Source organism: Ischnura elegans (genome assembly GCF_921293095.1).
Source record: "Ischnura elegans chromosome 13 unlocalized genomic scaffold, ioIscEleg1.1 SUPER_13_unloc_1, whole genome shotgun sequence".
In the NCBI taxonomy this organism is placed as follows: domain Eukaryota; kingdom Metazoa; phylum Arthropoda; class Insecta; order Odonata; family Coenagrionidae; genus Ischnura; species Ischnura elegans.
In genome coordinates this window covers 8,468,848-8,487,599 of record NW_025791657.1, presented here as the reverse complement: position 1 = coordinate 8,487,599, position 18,752 = coordinate 8,468,848, and the positions used below count along the sequence as shown (strand labels likewise).

Sequence of the window (18,752 nt, the reverse complement as noted above, 5' to 3'; positions counted from 1 at the left end):
CTCACATTTTATTATTTAGCAGCATAGGTCAGGGAATTCTTTGTTCTTAAAACAAGGAGTATGGTAGAGGAGACATTCCATGTCAAATCAACCAATATTTTGACCAAATGACACCCAATGACTCAGACTTTCCAGATATTTTCCATGGTCATACATCCTGGTATAATTAGAAATTGTGTACAATATTTGCCTCCAATTTTCAAATATTAATGAAAAATGGGCAATCCGAATTTGGGAGTGACCCCTTGAGTGCCGCAACGTGCAACACATGGTGATTTTTATTTTCATCCATAACTCCATTCCTGTGAGATGAAAAGTCATGATTATTTTTTCTAAAGCTAAGTGTTCCATATTGATCCCACGATAATCGTTAAATATTCACAACATGAGGTCATTCATGCAGTGAATATTTCATCAACAATAGACAACTGGAGGCTAAAATTGTACACAATTTCTAATTATATCAACCAGAATGTATGGCCATGGCAAGTTTCAAGAAAATCCGAATCGGTGGGTGTCATGGCCTGGTAGATTTGGAATGGAATGACCCAGAGCCAAGTGTGTGGATTGCCTTTCTACGTTGATAAATGGTAAATTTAAATCCCATTCTTCCCGAATATTATTGTATAGTAAACACTAAGTTTTGCCAGAAGACGACATGTCTTCAATCTTTGACACTGAAAAACCAACTGCAACATAAATAGCATCTTGCCAAGGGCTCACATATAGGGAGAAACCGTTTATGGGATGTTGGACTTATTACACTTTTCCGTGTACCATGGACGAGGGCCTTTCATGTGCTCTTCTATTGTAGATTAACAAAATGTATGCTAAATTATCTTTTGACCGTTAATCGAAGTACCTTTTTAGTTAGTGTTCGATTAAATGGCCACCAATAGTTCTACAACATTATATTTCTCCAATTGTGCCACCAAGAAGTTAATCGATTACAATATATTTTATCCTCAAAACTTCATACCATAACTATTTCAATCCGCAAAATTTATCTTTCTACATTCCTACTGTAGTCGACAAATACCGAAGAGTGTCACCTCTAACTCTGCCATGCCTATACTACGCCAGCCATCAAAGAAGAAAAAAAGATAAGTACTCACCCTACAACAATTACTCTGCAAACTTTTTCTAAGAACTGCGTCAGATTCTAAACAAATCTTTTTGAAGACGCTGAATTCCGTAAGTTTCTTCAAACACAGAGGACACATGGTAGTGGGCAGGCCATCTCCCACGGCAATCTGAGACATTAATAAACAAATTATACGTCAACAAGTCGTAATTACCTTGGAAAAAGCAAAATGAAGTAAGCACCAAAGAAGATCGATTGCATTTGATATGCCACTCACACGTAAGCCGACTAAATCATGTATGGCATCTTTTACAGCTATATTGCATGCCACATTCGAAGTGAATATGTTATAATAATATTCATGATTTTTCATACAAAGTCTGCAATTCCTTCCTGAAGATTCCGTGAAAATCCCGCTGGTGCGACTCATGTTTTCACTTCAAAATCTCATTCACTGTTTAAATCAGTTATATCGTCAAAGACATCATCTACTCACTCACAAAAATCTCAAAATCTCACAAGGGAACAACATTCACTACGTTGATGTTTGAAATTGAAAATGCCTATGATTATTATGCTCAACGAAAGGACCAACGACGCCAACAACAAACAACAGTCGCCTGAGAGACATTTCACCACTCAATAGCATGGGCTGAGAATATTTTCAACAATTTCTGACATGATTATAAATCTTACGAACACAACATGCACGACAAAGATCGATCCGCAACGTTTATTTGTTAATACAAGGACATGCAATCAAGCCTCAACATAGAATCGATGATACCTAGTTGCTATTTTATCCGCAAACAGCACACCTATAGAACAGGCCTAACATCCGAGTTTCAAGACAATTTTCTTTCCATTTGAAAAAATAAAAGGACATTTAATTTATATTCGTCAATTTTCTTTCAATCAATGGTAGTATTATAGTTTATATTTCATTATTATTCAATGCTTAGGCTAGAAACTTAATTTAAGGCCGACTTCAGCTTCCACACGGTCACAGTTCATTTGCGGTCTTTACATATGATAAAGGGTACAAAATATCTTGAAAGTTGTATTATAAAAATTACTAAAACATTCCTGTCTAAAACAATGCTATAAAGCTCAATAATTTATCACTCATCGTTGCAAATACCTCATCTATCGATTGTAGGCCTACTGCGTACGTTATCCTCTAGCGCTACAATATACAACTTAAGTTCTGTATCTGAGCTAAATCTTGCTTATTTGGTCTATTATAATGTAGTGCGTCAATAAATATGGAATTCGTTGAAATATTTGCTGATTACTCTGCTGCGGTGTGATTTCTTTTTGAGATCATATTTAAATGTGAGCTGAACACGCCCTTTTTCTTAATAATCCCAATGTTTTTGCATTGGTGTACGTAATGGAAATGATCGTAATTTATTAGGAATTTAGTAATCACTGAGTGCTGTGTGGATGCTTTGCTTGAGGAGTGAATTGGTTTAGAGACTGAATTAGTTATTGCTGTGAAACCATGAGTGCTACCACTGGGAATTACTCAGAGTGTCTGTATAGGAATTCCGAGGGCACCCCGTGCAGACTTTGCATGAAGAAAAATGATTATTATTATAACATATTCACTTCAATTGTAGCAAGGCAGATAACTGTAGAGGATGCGTTGTATGATTTAGTCGACTTAAAAGTAAGTGGCGGGTTGCATGTTATCGATTTCCTTACCTCGTATTTTATACCGTTCCATGAACATATTTTCCACGGTACGTCTGAAATCTCTTGGTAATGTTTTCATTCCTTTCTTAGATTGCTGTGGGAGATGGCCTGCCTGCAACTTTATGTCCACTGTGCTTAAAAAAGCTCATCAAATTCTACGATTTCAGGAATATTTGTCATGAATCGGACGCAGAACTGAGGAAATTTTCGTCCAGAAATAACTTCAGGGTGAGTGCTTCTTATTTTTTTTTTTCATTGGAAGCCTCGTGTAACATCCACATGATGTTAAATCATTCTCGCAAACTGATATTAACTTGTTCCTGATTATGTACCGTGCTGCCCGGTATTAGTTGTTTTAAGTTTATATAAACGGGAATGAAAAATATAGCAAGATGTTTGTATTTGTTGGTAGAACTGGTAACTTGAAAAAGTGACTTCATTGTGTATTTGATGAATCACTTGCCACGACGGGCAAAGTATAATGCATTATGACTGTAACAAACTGGTACGTGCAACGTTTGTTAAAAATCGCTTTGATTAGGCATCAAAAGTTAATTGGGTATTAAATTTATTGGATATTGGATATGAATAAATTGGATATGAACAACAGTAGATGGTGCTAAAGACCCTTGTGCATGATCAAATGAGCAGTGAAAAGAGTCCAATGTCCCACATAGTGTTTCCGAATTAGTTAATCCTGACGAGGTGTTAGTTAACTCGCAGTTGGTTTCTCAATGGTGACGAGTGAAGTCGTTTTTTTCTTTTTGTATAACTGTTTGCAATTCCATCATAGCCAAAAAAGTGAATCATTTGAATTCATGAATGACTAACTCAAAAAAGATATCAATGAATATGAACATTTTTGTGGGATATGTTTTCGACGTATTTTTTTTGCTTTTTACCTCCTGTTTGGTTTTAAATTCCAACACTTACAGTTAAGATAATTTATAGAATCGTACTAGCGGACTTAAAGAAGTTTATTTATCATTTTTAAGTTGTAATACACGAAGATATATCGAATGAAATATTTCAACAAATCGATCGAAAATGTTTAGAACTGGTTAAGAAAATTTATTGTACATACCTGGCTATTTAGTCTAATGGTTCGTTGCAATGTTACAATATTAAGCCTATACATTTTTTAAATTTGTAACATATCTGATTGATTTGATAACAATATTATTTGCTAAAATTATCTTTGTCAGCTGTTTATCAAATGTTTTATGTCTTTGGTTATATAAACCGTTAATGAAACGATTCTTCAATAATAATATTTTGTGTACATGATTTTGGTGCTATCAAACATCATGTACAAAAAAGTGTTTTTTTATTTATCGAGAGTGCGATTTTTATTTATTGAGAGTTTGAATTTTAGTTATTACACTGTAACAATGGGTACACTTCTATAGGTATCCTAATTTTAAGACATGTTTTTCATTGTGAAATACTATTTTTTATGTATTGAGATGTTTTTCCCATGTAAGAATCGTCATAATTGTGGCTGGGGATATTGAACACTGTATTGCTTTTTAAATCGGTAGGGGTTGTTGCATTACGTTTCTTGCGTAAAGGTCTGTTTACTCCATGAATTTACCTGTGCTAGTTATTGTCTAAATAAATGAATCCAGAAATGTACACAAGAATGCATTGGGTAACACACCCAACTTGTGTGAATGCATGAATAGAAAATAGAACCTGTCTGATTTGGTCCTTGCATTCATTATTCATGCATTCACACATTAACTTACATATGATATTGTGTGGTGTAATCAGGCCTTAAAAATATGAGGTGATGATTTTGATTCATCATGTATTTTTTCGGTTAACTTTTTTGAATATTCTTATTATTTGTAGACATAAGTTTTTTTTGTAAATAGCTTCATGGCATAGGGAAGGGGATGTATTTCATTTTACAGATCTATTTTGTTTAATGAATTTGAAGTGCATGGAAAAATTGTTGGGGTAGAAATTGGAATGAACTACTTGAATGGGAAGGTCTTCTTTCCTTGTATATTTTTGGGATAGCTGGCATTATAATTTTAATGGCTGTCTTTCCAAAATCACCACCAGGTTATAACACACACAATAAAAACTTTAGAAAGCAGTGTTGAGGTTCCGTAATGAAAGATCGACTTATCTCAACATGAATTTATTTGTTGCTTCTTCGCAGCGCAGAACAAGACAAGACTCATACAGGGAATAATAACGATAAAAACCCAGTCAGCCAAAAAACAAAAGAGCAATGAAAAACGTAAAACAAGTCAAATCAGCAATTGAAAACTTTTACATTTTCTACAACACTCCCCCAAAAAGTTTACATTGCTGTAATAACAAACAAAAGAAATACATCAAATATCAATAACATCTCTTTTGCTCAAAATGACTCTTACTTCATCAGTAGCAAAATTAAAAGAAAACCCTTACATTCCAAATAAATAATTCACATTCAACTTCAAATTAAAGTTCACACATGCCCAATAAAGAACGCAAATTTTTAAATGGTACTCTTGGAACAGGCTTAGTAAAAACATCTGCAACTTGATTTTTACTTGGAACATACTCAATTGATAATTGTCCTTTTTGGAGTTGTTCACGAACAAAATGATAACGTACATCAATGTGCTTCGACCTCTTGTGAAATTCAGGGTTTTTAGCAAGCTTAATAGAACTAATGTTATCACAGAACAACACCGGGGGACACTTTAATGGGGAAATTTCGTCAAAGAGTCTCTTCAACCAGACAGCATCTTTTGCGGCTTCACTAGCAGCAATGTACTCAGCCTCTGTGGTTGACAGCGACACACACTGTTGCCTCCTGCTGGCCCAGGTGATGGCACCACCACTATGCATAAACACAATGCCACTGACTGACCGCCGTGTAGTGGGGTCGCTGGCATAATCAGCATCACTGTAACCAACTAGTTCCCCACAATTCTCAGATGAACTCTAGAGAATCCCCTGTGACATTGAACCCTGCAAATACTTCAAAATCCGTTTAACTAAACCCCAATGTCTTACTTCTGGGTTATCAAGGAATTGGGATGCATAGTTCACCGAGAATGCTATATCTGGCCTAGTAGCAACAGCCAGATACAACAGGCAGCCCACAGCCTCTCGATAAGGTGCACTTGTTTTCTCAGCATCCTTCCTTTCCTCTTCTTTCAAATACTGTTCAATTGGTGTAGAAACTGGATTTGCTTCAGCCATATTGAACCGCTGCAGCACCTCTTTCACATAAGAACTTTGGTTTATGAAGATTGAACCATCTGTTTTTTGAGTTATGTGTAAGTTCAAGAAGTATCCCACTGGTTCACTAGTGATTTTAAACTCCATTTCTAAACGTTGCATAAATTCAGTAATTTTATGTTTATTTGATGCTACCACAAGTCCATCATCAACGTAAATGACCACTATCAGTTTGTCATGGCAATTTGTCCCATAAAATAAGCAAGGATCTGCTTCACTCTCACACAGTCCAAAGTCCTTAAGAACTTCCTTAAAGCACTTATTCCAACACCGGGGGGATTGCTTTAGCCCATATAAACTTTTGTGAAGCTTGCAGACTCTGCCAGTGCCATCATCATACCCCTCTGGCTGCTTCATGAATATTTCTTCGTCAAGAACCCCATTGAGAAAAGCAGTTTTAACATCAAATTGTGCCAAATGCATGTGTTCCTTGGCAGCAATACTTAATACAGCTCGTATAGTATCGAGCCGGGCAACAGGGCTAAAAGTTTCACTATAATCTACTCCTTCTCCCTGGCTAAACCCTCGCACTACAAGTCGAGCCCTGTATCTATTAATGTGACCATCACCTGCACGTTTTACTTTGTAAACCAATCGATTAGAGATGGATTTGCGATTACCTGGTAGCGTAGTGAGGGTCCAGGTCAAGTTTTCCTTTAAGGCAGCCATCTCTTCCTCCATAGCCTTCTCCCAGAGTAATCGCTGATCAGATTTCATTGCCTCCGAGTAGCTGCTTGGCTCATCAACCTCAGCTAACATTGACTCAATGAGGCGTTCAGGTGGTTTGATTTTCAAACGATCCCGTAGGTTTCTCTCACATTTATCAGTGGGTTCAGTAACGCAGTCCTCTTCAGGATCATTTGAAGGCTCCAGCTCATCATGCACGTCAGTTGGAAATAACGTCAGCAGCCCCCCACAAGTCTCAGGTTCAAATACGACGTCACAACTCCGAACTATCTTGTTTCCAGGTTTTATCCACACTCGAAATCCATCTATATTCTGAGAATACCCCACAAAAACCCCACGCTGGCTCTTTGGGTCCCATTTCTTCCGACGGACTGTTGGTATGTGAATGTAACAGTTGATACCAAAAACCCGAAGCTTGTCTAAATGAAACTCTTTCCTTGTAAAGATCTCATACGGTGTTTTTCCATCCACTGCTTCGGCCTGTTCGGTTGAGAACATAAACAGCCGTATTAACTGCTTCTGCCCACAATGTGTTAGGCAAATTCTTTGCTAATAGCATAGTGCGAGCGAGTTCAACCACAGTCCTGTTACTACGCTCTGCACAACCATTTTGCTCAGGCGTATATGGATTGCAGACACAGAAATCCACACCCATTGACTGTAACAGTTTTTCTACCTCATGATTGACAAACTCTCGACCACCATCGCATTGAAATACACGCACAGGTCGTCTGCATTGATTCCTCACTATCTGCAACACTTCTGTAATTTTCTGTGCAGTTTCTGACTTCTCCTTCAGAAAGTAGACCATGCGAAACCTCGAGTAATCGCATGTAAAGCATAGAAAGTAACGTGCTCCACCCAGAGACTCACACTCCATCGGCCCACAGATGTCAGCGTGTATCAACTCCCCAGGTTCTTTGGCTCGCTGACTTCTTGAATGAAAGCTACTCCTGTGCTGCTTACCTTGAACGCAAGCGGCACAAAAACTTTCACCTTCAGTAGCTTCGATTCCCTGTTGTTTGAGAAACTTCAGGACATGTCTTTTATTTTGATGACCAAGAAGCTCATGCCAAATTTGTAGTGTGTCTTTCGATGCTACATTCATCTCTTTGGCACCCGTTACATCTAACTTCAGCACACGGATGTGGAGTCTGAATAATTGTCCATACCGGACGCCACAAGCTTTCACTACACCGTCTTTAAGAAATTCACACTTAGTTTTCGACGACTTAAAAGACAAGCCTTTATCAAGGGCGGAAACAACAGAGAACAAATTTCTCCGGGTAGTGGGTACATATAGTACATTCTCCATGCGACACGGTAGCAATTTACCGTTAACACAGGATTCAAACTTGATTGTCCCTTTACCTAGTGCATCCATTGTGGATTTGTCGCCAATATGTATTTTCAATGGCGTTGAAAACTGTTCAAAAGAAGAGAAACATTCTTTCTGGTTAGATATATGATCGGTGGCACCGGTGTCTACAACCCTCATATCACCAACAGTCTCTGCATTCAAAAGTTCACTAATGAAAGCCTGATCAGCCTCATCATTACGGTCTGGCGCACTATATTTATTTTGTACCCTCTTCTGTTTCCAACTAGGACAATCCTTTTTCATGTGCCCTTGTCCACCACAACCATAGCACTTGATTTTCCTTTTATCTTTTACTTTCTCTCGTGAAGATTCCCCTTTCTTTCTACTTGAACCTGCGGCATAAGTGGAAAAATTGCTATTTCCCTGAATTTTAGATTTTACAGTCATCAGTGCTACTGCCTCTTCCTTTCTTTCAGCTCGTTTCAAACGACGTATTTCATCAGAAGTCAGCACTGCCACCAAATTTGCGAAGGTCTGATGATCTTCAGGTTTCGCCCACCATGCCTGTTTCAGACTCTCGTACTCGTCGGGCAATGTGTCCAGTAAATTAACCATCAACGATGACTCATCCGGCTTCACGTTTAACTGCTGCATTCGTAAGACTAACCCTTCAAACTTCGCGATATGAGTGACCATATCGTCGGCGAGGCTCATGTTGAAGCCAAAAAATTCCGCTTGAACAGCGTGAGCAGCTTGTTTAGTCTGTTGTTCGAATACAGCATGCAATTTGCACCACATGTCTCTCGCCGAGTCACACGCGACGAGAAGAGCAGCCACTTTAGATTCAATAGACCTTACCAAGACTTGGCATGCCGCTCGATCCGCCTTGTCCCAAACTCTATACGCTGCATCATAGGAAGTGCGCTCATTAGAGGATGAATTGCTTCCCACAACCTCTGGTTTTGAGACCTCTCCAGTGCAGACCTCGTATGCATTTTCAATACCTCGTAGTACATTTTTCACCGAGAATTTCCAAATTGTCCAGTTCTCACTACCGCGTAACTTCTCGATTCCATGGAGCTCCATGCTTTACACTTAACAGCAAACAGTTCGTTCACAAGTGCAACCAAGCAAATGTCCAAACGAGAACGTGGCGCGAAAACGTTATTTAACTCGCGAAAAAACACGATTGAAAGCAACGAAGACTATTTAAGCAACCAAGGAACGCAAGGAACCACGCTCTGCTGCCATGTTGAGGTTCCGTAATGAAAGACCGACTTATCTCAACATGAATTTATTTGTTGCTTCTTCGCAGCGCAGAACAAGACAAGACTCATACAGGGAATAATCACGATAAAAACCCAGTCAGCCAAAAAACAAAAGAGCAATGAAAAACGTAAAACAAGTCAAATCAGCAATTGGAAACTTTTACATTTTCTACAACAAGCAGTTTTTCTGAGGCCATAATATCATACTCTGTTGTGTATGAGTGTGTTACTTTGCTTTGTGCAATATTTCTTCAGCAGACGCTCGCTCGTTGACATGTATTTTTGCATTGCACGTTTCGGTGTCTCTTCTTGAAAGATGCAACCCATTAAGCACTGGCTCAGAATTCTAATCCTGGAGATATGTGATGAAATCACCCTGAAATAGCCTATTCTTGTGAAGTCCGCATCATCACCAGTTCATTCCTGTTCCTGGCTTCCACAAAGCGATCGTATACCCATCTGTCGATCATTTCAAGCTTGTCAATTTTCATTCTCCCTAATCTTATATCTTTCTCCCTCACGGAAACTGGGCAACCCTTCAAAGACAGTACGTTTAAAATCGTGGGCTCTGAAAATAAGTTCCCTTCATTTTGATGCCAGCACCACAGTTTAATCACTCCTGCTTGGATGAATCTTGGCGATATCAGTGTCAATATAGGGCTTATTCTCAAGAAGCAGTCAAGTAAAAAAATGTAAAACGTCTGAAAGCAAGAAATCTGAATAAGATGGAAAAGATGACAAAAAATGGCGGTGGCAGATTGGAAAAAATTTACTCTCTCCGAGTCTCGAACCATGGTCCTTCAAAATGAAAGTGCGGTACGCTACCACTAGGTCAAACTGGCTTTGAAACAATGAGGCAAATTATTTAATTAAATTCAATGTGATTATTTTTTAATTTTAAATGCTTTTTTCCCTCCCGGGCGTATATGGACAAAACCCTTCAACAGTATTCATATCTAATTGTCTACTTTCAAATAGAAAAGGTGTCATCTTCTTTCTTGACATCACTTGCACAAAGCCTCCATGTGAGTCTAAGAGATACTTAATGTTGATTTCAGGTTGCTTCAGGGGATCCCATTTTTTAATTGTAATCAATTACCTATGCTTTCATTAAACAGCCATAGTCGACATTAACATAAAATAATTTTTACAAATCTTCTTTCCTCATAATTGTAATCTGCATTGTTATCTCCTATTTTTGTCAACGGCTTTTAATGATTAACTTCAGTTTTATACAGTTATAAGAAGTGATTTAACTTCAATGGAGCAAAGTCTATTTGAATAATGTAAAGGAACTCTTACTTGATTCATTTCATTAGAGAAATCTAAGGAAACGTAATGCTGTATTCATATAAGGATACTTTAGTAATGATTTTTTAAATGAATTAAACGCTCTCATGAGTAGGTAGATCTGTGTATGAAACTAAGAACTGGTTTATAGTCTCTATCCAAATCATTATGTTTTTTTGGTAGTTTCATTGTTCATGCAAGGAGTTATTGTTGTTTATTATCAATTTTCTTTGCTTTGAAAAGCTTTTTTATAATGGAATTAACCCTTGATTAATGTTTTCTTGTCAGGTTCTTATGTTTTACAATGTCAGTACAATTTTTTTTTCAAAACTTGAGTTTTTTATATTTCTTTACGGTAACTATCGTTTGAAACACGTAAGTATCGTAAATGTAATTTTACTACGCAAAAAGCATAGCCATGCTTATCTATTCTCATTTAAGCAAATCCTAGCTTCACAAAACTGCTTATCTTCTGTCAGAAATATCGCATGCCGTATGGAGTAAGGCTATGGTAATCAGAGACTAATCTACTTAGAAGCTAAATGTCTTCATATTGGACCCCATATTTTCTTCAATATGACATGTTTACATATATAAAGAGGTCATCAACAAAATAAACACATCCATTTCAGTTTCTGAGACACCACTGTGTAAAATTGTTAGTTAGGGATTTTATCCTTATAAACGCAACTTCTCTGACAATTATTATTGCAGATGCAAGTTCAGCATTACAAAATTTAGTTTTTTGTTCATTAAACAGTGATAATTGTTACCCTAAATCTCTACCTAAAGTACAAGCTTGTAACTTGAAAAGAAGGATGTTAGGATACTTTGCATGAGCATGATATTCCAGGGGTAACGAGAATTTTCTGTGAATGGGACGATTTGAAGGCCTTCTCCTGGCTCCAAGGATTTTGTGACAAAGCCATAATATGAGATGAGTTTCAACAAGCTTTAGGTTTTACTCCATCTGGCAAGGTCACCAGGTCCCACACTTTGTTACACTTAGAAGACTGCATTTCCTGACCCAGTGCCCTTTTCCAGTATGACCTTTCTGGGCCAGCCAAGGCCTCATCAATGGAAATGGGATCCTTGCAACTTTCAGAACTATTCGAAGCTAAAAATGAAGGTACAAAGTCAGGGTAAAGCTTAGGGGTCCTATTTATTAAAGGGTATTTTCGCTCTCTCTCAATACTGGATTCCCTGTCTTCAATGGATTCAACACAATTTTCAATACATTGGACATCGTTATTGGAGTATACTTCCCCATCCAAAACACAATCTTGACTTTCTGTCATTGGTCCTTCCATTCTAATCTCATTATACCCAATTGACTTAATATTATTTAAAGGCAAACTAGATTCATTCCTAGGATAAAATGATAAAAAATGGTACACTACATCATTCTTACCCTTATTGGGTACACTTTCATCCCTTACATTAGGCCTCGCATAATTTTCTAACAAAACATGTCTAGCCTTAATGACTTTTGAGGTATTATTTGGATGAACTTGTATATAACCTTTTCTTGTTTCACAATACCCAACAAAATTAACCTTTTCCCCTTAGCATCCCACTTATTTCTTTTCTGATCAGGAATATGATCATATGCTGGACACCAAAAAACCCTTAAATGCTTGAATGATGACATTTTTCCTCCCCACAACTCTTGTGGAGCCTTACCTTGAATAGCTCTATGTGGTACACGGTTTTTAATGTAGACTGCAGTGTTACAGGTCGACAACCAATAACCCTTTGGTAAGCCTGAATCAAACAACTTTCATCTAGTCTTTACACATATTGTGCGATTAGCACGTTCAGCCACACGATTCTGTGGAGGAGTATATGTGGTGCTAGTATGATGCTCTATTCCATGTACCCTTAAAAAGAATCAAACTTTTGATTAGGTAATTCCAGACCATTGTCAGATCTTACAACCTTAATCCTTATATCTGTCCCGTTCTCAGCCCAAGCTTTAAATTAACTTAATCTATCAAATGTTTCACTTTTGGATTTCAAAAAATAGCAAAATGGCTTCCTGGAATAATCATCAATGAGCACAAACATATTTTTTGCCCCACCAACTGAGACATCACTTATTCAACCACAGAGATCCACATTCACCAGACCCAAAACTTGATTAACAGGCATGCTGACACCACTCCATTTGTATATGAAATCATGGACGATATGTTGAATATCCTTTTTCGTATTGCTTTAGAGCATCCCATGTATGTATTTTTAAGGAGATGAGTGTTTTTTCTCTCTTACTTTTTCTGCAGAGTTTTGAAGGAGGAGGGGCAGCTGGTGACAATTCGGGGCCTTCTGTGGAGACTAAGGGTTGCATTCAAGATGTGATTGAAAAGAATTCACAGCCCGCATGCTCAGCCCGAACCACTGAAATATACCTTCCTGTGCCAGACTTGGTACTGCCCAGGGACAATGAGTTGGTAAGTTATGTTCTAGTACACAGTGAAACCTGATTTGAATCACCTTCAGTTATACAATTTTCTCGGTAGCGATAAGGAAGACGGTGTGTCCGTCATAAATATAAGTATATTTATGGGAAGTCACTCAAAGTAATGCCACCGTCAGTTGAGGGATTTTCTAGTTGTAACATATGAGGCAGAAAACTGAACCACACTATTCTTTTTTAGTCAATATCACTTGTACAATACTGGAAATCTTCTGATAGAAATTACCTGTATCTGATGGAGTACGCTTGTAGATAACGATGTGAAATGCCTGTTTATGCCATTTGTCTTGGCTATAACTGGGCTGTGTCTCATTATTGCCCTCTCTTTGTTTTAAGCCATGTTTCTCCTTAATTTCAATGAAGGATCCAGCTATAACTGTTGTGACACCTCATTACAAGCATGGGTAAAGAAAATATTAAGACAATTCAATGTACAGTGGAACCTCAATCTGTTGTTCCAGCTGTTTTGCCTCTGCTGTAAGTGGCCAAAACTCTCATTCAAACCACATGCCCTTTGAGACATCCAACTCTCCCTCCCTAGTTGAACGTTGATATTCTGGAGTTTGTTCCGGGAGTTGCAAAAATATCATGAGTACATTGGCCAGCTGGAGTGATCTCAAGGAAATGAGGATTTTTTATCATCGAATGGGCTTAGTATTGTTTTTTCTTTAATTGAGTGAAGCCCATCACTATCTTCCAGTTTCAAGTGAAAGACGAGGATGAAGGTAACCTCAGTGAAGGGATTTATCCTATGCTGTACACATCAGATCCAGCAGGAATTTCAACTGATGTGTCAGACCCATTGGCCACTGATGAATTGGTGAGTTGACTTTTGCCTTGTATAGTTCTAATTTTCTACGGCACAATATCATTCCTCAATGGATTATTCCCAACACCACTTAGAACAAACGTAAAGCATTCTCCTACTCCTGATCAATAATGACCAGCTACAGAATACATTTCATGAATGAATAATTTTAAATGAATTATTTATTGTAATGAACCTTTTTTTGCTTTTTTTAATGCAAAACTGACTGCTCAAATTTGTTTACTCAGCAAGTGAGAGCACTGTCATCACATGACTGAGTAGTAGAAGGGTGATTAGGAATTGAGAGTTAAGATGAGTACTGTTGAGTTTGGAACAATTTAAAGAATGACCATGGCATCATGGTGCAGCTGCTAGCCCGGTCGAACAGCATAGCTCGTTCCTTATGAGAGATTGATATTCACAGGAATCAGATCAGATATGTAGTTCATGATGAAAGTGAATGGGAATATATAACAAGGACTAGGGATTTGTCCTTTACCATTTTTGAATGGGGTGTTGCACGTTGGCAATGCAAATCGATTACCAAAAGACATCAAATTTTAGTGAGGTGAACTGATTTTTATTTACTTTGACTCAATTTTCTGCTGTTGTTGTTCATAGTCTTGAAACCCTTCCATTATTAATGTAATATTAATATTTTGCTTATTCTTGGATTTTTATTATTTTCTTAGAAATCAGTGCTTTTGTCTTGCTCATTTTTGAAAATTAATTATAATGCAAGGGGAAGTCCACAATTTTAAGAGCTATTTACTCTCAAGATTTTCCCAATAAAGGGGTTCCTGCTTCTTACCAAGAATTTCATTAGATTATATTGAAACAATAAGAACTATATTGGCCAAATGTTGTTGGTTGATTAGGTAAATCTATTTCTACTAAAAGGCAATAATCGTTCCTTTGGAATAATTTATTTTGTACTGACATCCTGTAATTAAAGCATTCTTCATTATCACTTTTGCTTCTTGTACCAATTGATTATAATATGTATCAATGAAGGTTCCTCTTTCCAATAGAGTAATGCGGTAACATACAAGTGCCCTTCTGTGAAAGAAGATCATATCAGCGATGATGAAGATGGATATAGACTCAATGATTGCACTGATGGTGCCTCAAGCAAACTGATACATCAAGACATTTCTGGTCAGGTAATACTATTTATGAACTATGTATTGTCTGTTGACCTTGAGTTACATATAAACTGTATAGGCATCTTCCTAAAATTTGTTTTTCTTATCTTTAAATATGTACTTACTTTTTCTGTTATAAATCCTCATTAATCTAACTAATGATATATGTACATCTAGAAGCAATCTTTTCCCTTTTTCCCATCCATTTCTCCATTTCCCTTTTGACTAATGTCTTTATAAGTCTATCATATCTCACGCTGTAGCTGATCAAGTTTTGTTTTTTCGAAGACTTCTCCTACTATTCTCTGTTCTTCCTTGGTACTTCCTCATTCGATCCCTTTTACCTTCTACATTCTTCATGAGCAACACATTTCCAATGCTTCCACTTACGACTTTCATGCGGCCGTCGATTTAAAACCCTGCTATCATTTTTAACTATGCTCAAAATGTAGTTTCCGATGAATATTTTCCATATTTTTGTATCAGTACTCTAAGCTGTGTGGAGATTCCTCTTTTCTCTAGAGTGCTCTTTGTGCAGAAGCTATTCTATTCTCTATTTCTTTATTGCTTCATTCATCACTGATAATTATGCCTCCTGTAGCTTGTCTGCTTTTAAGGTTATGAGATATGAAAATGACATTGTGTTGAAACCATGGTCAGGAGTGGAGATATATGTTAAAGTTTTGGAAGTTATCGTTTGTTGTTTATATTTTATCATAGATAATAATTGCATTTACACCTGAAACAATTTCACATCCTTGAAAGCACTGTCGTATACCTTTTGAGCAAATATGTTGTTAAGGGTTCAATTATTTCTGGGAAAACTGATGACGTTCTACTTTAATATACATTATGTAATTTTCATATAGTCCCTGGAAGTAAAAATACCTCAAGTACACACCACTCATCAATTTTTTGTGCAGGGTAAAATTAACCTTCATATTCTCCCATTAAAGTTAAGCATCTTTTGTCCTATAAGGAGTTCATGTATGGATAACTTTTTTCATTTACTGGAATTGCCTCCCATTATTTCTATTCTGAGTCACTTATTTTTATTAGCCAAAATGTTTGATGCCTTTAATCCTCCAGCAGGCACGCCATATTCTCTGACACTAGCGGGCACTCGTGGCACTCAGTGCAACACTTGGTTTTCCTCTGATATTAATAACAAAAACTCGAATTAAGAAGCGTACATTCATTACCTTGTTTTTTTAAATTAAATTTTACCTAGTTTTGGCTAAAAGTACAGATTTTTGAACGCTTTTATAATTCAAAATTTTTATTACATTTTTTTAAAGCAATACCAAAAACTCAGTTTGTACGTCTTAAGGCTTTTCACATCATTTATGTACACATTTTGCAGGTAGTAACTGTTTCACAGTACTATCGGCAATAAAAGTTATTACACCTCCCACATTTTATTGTCGTTGATATGTTCTTTGCACGGCCACACAATACGCTATTTATTTCCTTACTTGCTGACTCGCTCAACTGGTAAGTCTTCATTTCGATAACTTGACAAGAATAATTTAATGTCAGCTGCTAGAGATAATATGTTTGACCTGTTTTTCAAGTGTGCGTTCATCAATGTGTACGATAAGGTTTTCAGGAATGTCCTCCTGCAATGTTTATCCGTAGGATTGTTTGCCCTATATAATATGTGAGCATTGATTCCTGCGATGACCAAAAATCTATAAAGTAAAACTAATGGCCACCTTTTCGTAATTCTGGACACAGAATACAAACTACACATTTGGTCAACCATGTCAACACCTGTTTTCGTTGCATTGTTATCTAATATAATGAATGGTTTATTTGAACCTTCATCAGTGATCCCCTCAGCATGCATTGTTGAAAACAACAACACCACCTTGTTCTTCTTTGTAACATATGATAGGAATAGAATAGAATAGATATTTATTATGCTCTGGGAAAAAACCCTTGGAGCAAAAAACACAATACAAAAAAATGGCTCATCAAAGCAAAAGTTCATGAAAAATGTCAAGTAAAGTTGTTTGATACGCATCTATAAAAAAAAAGAAATAACACGTAACAAGGATTGAAATTTGACATCATAGGCAGACGGAATATTGGGCAATAGTACATAATACATAATAATGATACATAATAGGCTGTATTTTCGTGGGAGTTTATTTTAGCTCTCCACTGAGTAAATCCATGTACAATTTAATTTTAAAAGCATGGATGGAGCCCCTCTGTCTAAGATCCTCAGGGAGAGAATTCCAGAATTTTGATCCCGTTATCAGAAATGATTTCTGGTAGATATTAGTACGTGGAGTAGGATAACATAAATAGTCCTTTTTGCGGGAAGACATATGGGTGGTAGCTGATCTGTTCATAAAGATTTCCCGGAGATAATTGGGGATTCTCTCTCTGAAAATCTTAAAAAGAAGAGCACCAAGTAGATATTTCCTTCGATTACAAAGATTTAGCCAACCAAGGCTGATTCTGTACTGATACATGAACATCCTTTCTTAAATTGAATACATATCTTACACATGAATTAAGTAGCCTTTGCAACTTTTTATCAAGCTCTTTAGGCATGTCATTATAAACAAGACTACAATAGTCAAAGGAAGGGAAAACCTGGGTAGAAATTAACATTTTTCGGGTGGATATAGGAAGTAAGTGCTTGTGCAGTTTTAGTTGATACAGAGTGATATTGACTTTATTACAGATTTCGTTCACATGTTGGTTCCAAGACAAATTTTTTGTGAGGGTTAGTCCAAGAGTGCGAACAGAGTCGCTGAACGGTATTTGATGGTCACCAACTACAACTGGAGGAAGGTGATTATAATCTATTTTGTTTAGGATCCTTGAGCTACCAATGATTATTGCTTTTGTCTTCAAACAGTTCAGTATGAGGTGGTTTTTACCCACCCATTTTGTGATTTCTCTCACGTCATGATTCACTAGATTAATACCATCAGCTATGTTTTCAATCGAAGTGTGGATGTATATTTGAAGGTCATCTGCATATATCATATATTTACAATTTTTAATCGCAATTGAAATGTCATTGACAAATATAGAAAATAGCAGAGGGCCTAGGACAGATCCTTGAGGAACTCCGGTAGATACTGGAGCCCATGCGGATAAGTTATTTTCAGGTCCTAAGACTGCTTGAAATCTATTGCCTAGGTAGGAGCAAAACCAGTTTAAAGCTGAACAAGAGAAACCAAGCTTCACCATCTTATGGATTAGTAGATTATGATCAACTCGATCGAATGCTTTACTGAAATCAAAAAGAACTAGTATTGTAACCATACGCTTATCAATATGAAGTCGAATGTCATCGATAATCTTTAGTAGTGCCGTCTGCGTACTGTATCCATGCTGAAAACCTGATTGCATAGCGTCAAGTTTGTTATTGTTATTTAACCCTAGAACGACGGACTGGGTCCAATGGACCCAGTTGGTAGTTTTGAAAGTTTATAATTATGTCAAAAATGGACGAAACTCATTTTGGCGCCGTGACTTTTCCTAAATGTATGCCCTCTAAAACATAGCAAGAAATAATGAGAATGGGCTCATTACATTTTACAGTATACTACAAAGTTACATAGTGGACGGACTGGGTCCATTGGACCCAGTCGACTATTTTCAGTGCTATGGGTAACTCATTTCAACTTATCAGCAATTTTCTTATTTACTTTGTATTTTTGGGAGATTCAATGTTTATGGAGTTATGAACAAAGTCGTAGGCAA

At 37.0% G+C, this 18,752-nt stretch overlaps 1 protein-coding gene across 1 annotated transcript in view; it reads left to right on the top strand.

The window, feature by feature from the left end:
• Positions 1-2,906: 2,906 nt before the first annotated feature.
• Positions 2,907-18,752, top strand: part of LOC124172347 (zinc finger protein OZF-like) — a 47,537-nt gene continuing 31,691 nt past the window's right edge. The window contains exons 1-4 of the mRNA XM_046551796.1: positions 2,907-3,010; positions 12,877-13,044; positions 13,771-13,890; positions 14,910-15,041. Of these exons, the coding sequence (XP_046407752.1) occupies positions 13,822-13,890; positions 14,910-15,041 (201 nt within the window). The 5' untranslated portion in view covers positions 2,907-3,010; positions 12,877-13,044; positions 13,771-13,821. The remainder of the gene's footprint in view (positions 3,011-12,876; positions 13,045-13,770; positions 13,891-14,909; positions 15,042-18,752) is intronic.